The sequence below is a fragment of the Bison bison genome, unplaced genomic scaffold (assembly GCF_000754665.1).
Source record: "Bison bison bison isolate TAMUID 2011002044 unplaced genomic scaffold, Bison_UMD1.0 scf7180017864491, whole genome shotgun sequence".
NCBI lineage: Eukaryota > Metazoa > Chordata > Mammalia > Artiodactyla > Bovidae > Bison > Bison bison.
Window position 1 is genome coordinate 21,491,864 of NW_011495050.1, and position 7,150 is coordinate 21,499,013.

General features: G+C 39.4%; 1 protein-coding gene across 2 annotated transcripts in view; it reads left to right on the forward strand.

The window, feature by feature from the left end:
• ANKRD46 (ankyrin repeat domain 46) overlaps window positions 1-7,150 on the forward strand; it is a 41,966-nt gene that overhangs the window by 29,802 nt on the left and 5,014 nt on the right. For both annotated transcript variants that reach the window (XM_010863516.1, XM_010863517.1), the window contains exons 3-4: window positions 1,943-2,280; window positions 3,455-3,613. In XM_010863516.1, coding sequence (XP_010861818.1) covers window positions 1,970-2,280; window positions 3,455-3,613 — 470 coding nt within the window. In that variant the 5' untranslated portion in view covers window positions 1,943-1,969. The remainder of the gene's footprint in view (window positions 1-1,942; window positions 2,281-3,454; window positions 3,614-7,150) is intronic.

Sequence of the window (7,150 nt, forward strand, 5' to 3'; positions counted from 1 at the left end):
GGAACAACAGACTGGTTCCAAAAAGGAAAAGGAGTACGTCAAGGCTGTGTATTGTCACCCTGTTTATTTAACTTCTATGCAGAGTACATCATGAGAAACGCGTGGCTGGATGAAGCACAAGCTGGAATCAAGATTGCCAGGAGAAATATCAATAATCTCAGATATGCAGATGACACCACCCTTATGGTAGAAAGTGAAGAGGAACTAAAAAGCCTCTTGATGAAAGTGAAGAGGAGAGTGAAAAAGTTGGCTTAAAGCTCAACATTCAAAAAACTAAGATCATGGCATCTGGTCCCATCACTTCATGGGAAATAGATGGGGAAACAGTGGAAACAGTGTCAGACTTTATTTTGGGGGGCTCCAAAACCACTGCAGATGGACTTATTGGGAAGATTAAATAAAATTCATTAAAAGCCCTTAATGCAGTGCCTGGCTCAGAACAGGCCCTCAGTCTGTCTTACCGTTTCCCCTTTCCCCTCATGGCAGCAGCAGAGCTTAACATGGCCCAGGACCAGAGGGGCAGTGACTCTGTGGGAAACCAGGCTAAAAGGGGTACCGGCCAAGAATCTCACCAGACTCCAGAGCCAGGCTTTCTGAATCCCTGTGAGGTTAGGCACAATAGACTGATCTATTATCCAATTCCATCTGTGTTCCAGAAAGACTTTGCCTGGTAAATTACAAGCCAGCTCATTTGTGACTAAGCTTTTATAACCTTAGGAGCCATCTTTACAAACACATTAGTCTCTGCCTTTGTTTTCTTCTTTCGGTTTGTTTTCTCTTTAACTCCTTAGTAAAGTTTCTTGTGTCAGGCTTTAATTTTTTCTTAAATGAATCAAGGAAGAGATGGTTGCAGATGGGGTGGAGATGCACATGCATGCATGCACACTGAGAGACCCAAGAGATTTCTAGGGGCAGGGAGTGTCAGTGAAAGAGGTGTGGACAAACCCGTTGGTGAAGTGAGTCTACTCGGATGGGTGCAATATTAGCATGGACACAGCTATTCCCATGGAGACCTCTACTCTCCATCTTCAGACAGTGGGCGTTTGGCAAAATCAGGTAGCTAGATAACCATAGAACAAAGCAGAATAGGATCAATACTGTAAAAAAGATGGACATTCTTAATTTCATAATAGGTCTGGTTTTTAAATTTAGTTTTCTGCTTTCCTTAGCTTTTCTCTTTCTATTAAAATTTGACCTTTGTGCTCTAAACAGCATTTGAAAGTGAAACTGATAGTCGCTCAGTCGTGTCCAACTCTTTGAAACCCCCTGGACTGTGGCCCGCCAGGCTCCTCTGTCCGTGGGATTTCCCAGGCAAGAATACTGAAGTGGGCTGCCCTGCTTTCCACTAGGGGACCTTCCCAACCCAGGGATCGAACCCACATCTACTGCATCTCCTGCAGTGGCAGGCAGACTTTTTACCCACTAAGCCATCCGGGAAGCCCCAAACAGGATCGAGAAGGTGCTTACTGAGTGTGAATTAAGTTCATTTTTTTTTTTATGCTGATTCAGTTAACTTTTGAGCACATGATTCTGTTTTACCGTATAGAATATCTCAAGTACAATAAGAAACAAATATATGAAAGAGAACTGCTGTGTGTGTGTGTGTAAGGAACTTACTGTCTGTGTCTTCCGACAATGTAATAAAGCTAAATCTAAGCACTTATGTCTTGCTTTACTTTAAAAATATCTCAGTCTTTTTATATGATGAAAAAGGGCTTTATGATAATTTAATTGCAATTTTGATCCAGCAGATATGGGAAAACTTAGACATTTTAATGGAAAATAAGATATAATTGATAACTCTGATGTTTCTGTTTGGTTAAGTAACTTATTAGAGGCAGGAGACCAAGAAGGATGAGAAATAGTACTTTTCTAAATGACTTCACTCTCTTGATTTAGTTTGGCTTCTCTGAATCTCAACTCACCTCATGTTTCTTTACAGGCACATTCCATCCACCACATCCGAACAATGTCCTACGTTTTTGTAAATGATTCTTCTCAGACTAATGTACCCTTGCTACAGGCCTGTATTGATGGAGACTTTAACTACTCCAAGAGGCTTTTGGAAAGTGGCTTTGACCCAAATATTCGTGACAGCAGGGGCAGAACAGGCCTTCACCTCGCAGCAGCCAGAGGGAATGTAGACATCTGCCAGTTGTTACATAAATTTGGTGCTGATCTCCTGGCCACTGATTATCAGGGAAACACGGCTCTTCATCTCTGTGGCCATGTGGATACTATTCAATTCTTGGTTTCCAATGGACTCAAAATTGATATTTGGTAAGTTCTGTGGTTTTTGAAGTCTCGTCACTTCCTCCCATTAGCCTCTCAGCCAGTGGTCTAATCTTGGAATCTATTGATTTTGTTTCCTCATTGATCAAGTGTAGTGACAAGCTCAGAAAGGTATGAGGACAATGAGTGAGGGAACAAGAGCCTGACTTCTAGATTTGTGCTGTAGCAATGTAAAGTTTTCTATGAAAATAGTGGCTAAGTTCTGCTACTAAATAATTATGTATTATAAGACAAGGGAAAAAGAAGAACTAACATTTGTTGAAAATCTGTTATGACCTGGGCACTGCGTTTACTGTGTTAGCTCATTTAATCTTCAGAATGAATAGCTCTTAAGTATTTGTTTTATAGATGAAATAGTTGAGACAAGAATTCTGGGTTAAATGACTTAACACAGTTGGAATTTAAAAATAGTTCCACCTGGTTCCAAAGCTTGTTTACCTTCTATCGTGTAATATACCAGACTAGCTTCATTATCTCTCTGGACTCATGAAGTATAAGTGTCCTTCTTATACTGAACAATTTGAAGAAGTAGTGTTTTTTGTTTTGTTTTAGTGATACCTTGTCTCTTGAGTGGGAACAATATCAGGTCACTTTAAAAATAAACCTTGACCTTTAAGATACATTTTTTATACCTAATTTATTGGTGTTATAATGTCCCTAAATCCGAATAAGACAGTAAATGATTCTGCTACTATAGGACAAAATGTCTAGGAATTAACTATAGGATTCAGTGCTGGTCAGGCTTTCTCCTGCTGTTAAATGGTTAGGTGAACCAACGCAGATTATTTGATTGCTTTTGAGCTTAGGTTTTTTTGTTTTTTTCTTTTAGCTCTTAGACATTTCAAAAAATAGACACTGTTCTCATGAAATATATAAATGTCAGATAAGAATGAATCTAGAATCTAGACTTTTCCAATTAGTTTCTAGGAAGATGCCCTTTTTTCTTTATTCTCATTTATCTACTCTTGACTATGTATATTTTTTCCTTTTTCCTAAAAGAAAAAAAAAGGTTAACTCAAAATTCAGGCTCCATCTCAACCACTGGTTCTGTTCTGGTTTTAATTTTGAGTTAATGGGGCCCGTGCCTTCCTCACTGAGATCCCCACAAATGGCTACTAACAGTATAGTGTAACAGCTATTTTTATTTTTATGAACTTTTTAGCAACCATCAAGGTGCTACACCCCTAGTTCTGGCAAAGCGCAGGGGAGTGAATAAAGATGTCATCCGATTGCTGGAATCGTTGGAAGAACAGGAGGTAAAAGGATTTAACAGAGGAACTCACTCAAAGCTAGAGACCATGCAGACAGCTGAGAGTGAAAGGTACTTAAGATTTCATTTTTTTAAGAGGCAAGTCACTTCAGGTGAATCTTTTTTTGTGGTTTGTTTCTTTTGTCTTTTTAAATTTATTTGTTTTTAATTGGAGGATAATTGCTTTACAGTATTGTGCTGGTTTCTGCCATACATCCACATGAATCAGCCATAGGCATACGTATGTCCCCTCCCTCTTGAGCCTGCCCCGCACTACCGCCCCACCATGTCACCCCCTAGGTTGTCACAGAGCACCGATTTGAGCTCCCTGAGACAAATCAAATTCCCGCTGGCTCTCTGTTTTCTGTATGATAATATATACGTTTCAGTGCTCCTCTCAGTTTGTCCCGCCCCCACCTCCCCCTCTGGCCACAGGCCTGTTCTCTGTCTCTGTCTCCATCGCTCCCCTGTGAGTAGGTTCATCAGTACCATCTTTCTAGAGTCCATTTACATGGGTTAATATACACAGTATTTTTCACTTTCTGACTTAGACTTCACTCTGTTTAATGGGCTCTAGGTTCATCTGCCTCATTAGAATTGACTCAAATGCATTCCTTTTTGTAGCTGAGTAATATTCCCTTTTGTGTATCTTCTATAGCTTCTTTATCCATTCATCTGTCCATGGACATCTAGATTGCTTCCACGACCTAGCTATTATAAATAGTGCTGCAATGAACATTGGGGTGCATATGTCTTTTTAAATTATGGTTTTCTCAGGGTATGTGTCCATTAGTGGGATTGTTGGGTCATATGGTAGTTTTATTTCTAGGTTCTTTTTTTTTGGAATCTGCATACTCTTCTCCATAGTAGCTGCATCAATTTACATTCCCACCAGCAGTGCAATAGGGTTCCCTTCTCTCCACACCCTCTCCAACATTCATTGTTGATTTTTTGATGATGGCCATTCTGATCAGTGTGAGGTGATACCTCACTATAGTTTTGATTTGCATTTCTCTAATAATGAGGGACGTTGAGCATCTTTTCATGTGTTTATTAGCCATCTGTACGTCGTCTTTGGAGAAATGTCAGTTTAGGTTTTCTGCCCACTTTTGATTGGGTGTTGTTTTTCTGACATTGAGCTCCATGAGCTGCTTGTATATTTTGAAGATTAATCCTTTGTCATTTGTCTCATTTGCTATTATTTTCTCCCTTTCTGAGACTTGTCTTTTCACCTTGTTAATATTTTCCTTTCCTGTGCAAAAGCTTTTAAGTTTAATCAGGTCCCCCTTGTTTATTTTTGTTTTTATTTCTATTGCTCTAGAAGGTGGTCATAAACAATCTTGCTGTGATTTATACCAAAGAGTGTTCTGCCTATGTTTTCCTCTAAGAGTTTTATAGTTTCTGGTCTTACATTGAGTGAATCTTTTTTGACAACTTTTTGTCAGCTTTATATTTATTTGCTTTCAAGTAAAGTGCTTGACACTTTGTTTGAACTCTCTATTGGTCCTTATGGCTCCAGATTACGATTGAAAAGCCATTAACAGAAAACACTGTGTGCCCACACGCACAGAATGCTCTGTTGGCCACTGTGGAGGGCAGCCTGCTGTGTTGGCAGGACAAGAGAAGAGCCGAATAGGAGAGAAGGAAACAGGAGTTTGAGAATTTAGGTACAGGTCACAAAAAGAATGGGATTTCAAAAAAGGCAGAGAAAGATAGAAGAACTTGGACAATGTTACGAAAGGTAGTTCCAGAGATAGGGAATTAAAGTGCTAAGGGAAAAGTAAAACAGGAGGAGAGTAAGACAAGATTTAACACATACACAATTCAGTGATGTGAAAGTGACTTTAACATGAGTTGGAACAAATTAAATTTGGGCTCCTGTATGTAACTGAAGCTAAGATGGAGTGACTGACAGGGTCTCACGTATCTCCTCATTCCTCATCTAAAGGCAGTTTAGAACATAGTTCAGGAAGCCTGACAAGGTGATCAGTCATCTTTTCTCTTGGCGTCACGGCTCAACAGGTAAAGCCTCTAGGCCAGATTTAGTTGTACCAGCTTGTAGTTTGGTTGACCACCATGTCATTTCAGGCTTCCAGATAATGCAAGGTAAGAAGTATAATGAATTTACATAATCTCCTCCTAGATTTTTCAGGGGACTGGGGCCCTCATTAGCTACTGACTCAGTAGCAGATTGACCAGGACTTAGAATTAGGAGCATATGGTCCACTTAGACTTTGGGATCATTGTTTCTGTGAGTTCCAGATGAAATCCTCTCTGACTTTCATACTTCACCCTTAATTTGATTCCTGTGTGCGCATGATTCCTTTCCTCCTTCTTCATAGACTTGCTCATGTACTTCTTCGGGACCACTAATTCCACTCTCAAGTTTAGGATTATTTTGCTTGTGGTAAACACTTATTATTGTCCAAAGAAATTAAAGTGTTTTACTTCTAAAACGGTGCATGCTCCTCATGACTTATCACTGAAGGCTGGCAAGTACATAAAATAAGAAGTCAGCAGTGCACTGGCAAGCCCTTCTCTCACCTGTGTGCTCTGGATTGGCACACAGATTGCTGTAAGAAACTTAATAACATTGAGTTATCTGTATTTTTTAAAGATCATATGCTTCCAAAATAACTTGAAATGTATTTTCATAATGACTTTGGGCTTCTTTACCATGAAAAATATCCTAGATGTGCTCTTCCTGGTCTATTTTCAGGATCTTGCTTGGTATATTGTGTTACTAGCCAGTTTCTTGGCATCTCTGTATTAGAAATGTGTTTTATTTTGACTCAGTTGTGATTCCTTATTAACTCAGAAGTGATTAGTCATTTGAGCAGTGCAGTGTAAAATATTTATTCCTGCTTCTTTCACATACATGCCATTGCGCTTCAATATGAGGATTCATATTATTTACAGCATTAGGTAAAGCTTGTTCTTTAAAAATTAAATTATTAATACTTGTACTACCTAGTTGCCTGGTCTTACTCCTGCCCTTCAGTGTCATGATAGGAAGGTGTGGTTGAAGCTTAAACTAGAAAGCTTAAAAGCAGCATCATTGGTCATTAGGGAAAATGCAAATTGAAACCAGAGTGAAATACCACTTCGTACCCAACAGAACGGCTGCAGTCAAAAAGATGGACAATAACAAGTACTGGCAATGATGTAGGAAAATTTGAACCATCCTACATTGCTGGTGGGAATGTAAAGTAGCTGCTGTGGAAGATAGTCTGGCAACTCCTCAAAAAGTTACACAGAGTCACCATATGACCCAACAATTCCACTTTTTGGTATATACCCAAGAAAATTGAAAACACATGTTTACACAAAAACTTGTATGCAAATTTCACAGAAGCTTTACTTATAATAGCCAAAAGGTAAAAACCACCCAAAAGTCCATCATTGATGAATGGATAAGCAAAATGTCATCTATCCATTCAGTGAAGTATTATCCCACTATAAAAAGTAATGAAATACTGACATGTGCTGCAACACCAATGAGCTTTGAAAACATGCTCCATGAGAGAAGCCAGGCACAGAAAGCAGGAGTGGTTGCCAGGAGCAGGGGAAGGGACAAGGGCCGGTGGCTGCTGAAGGGCACAGGGTTCA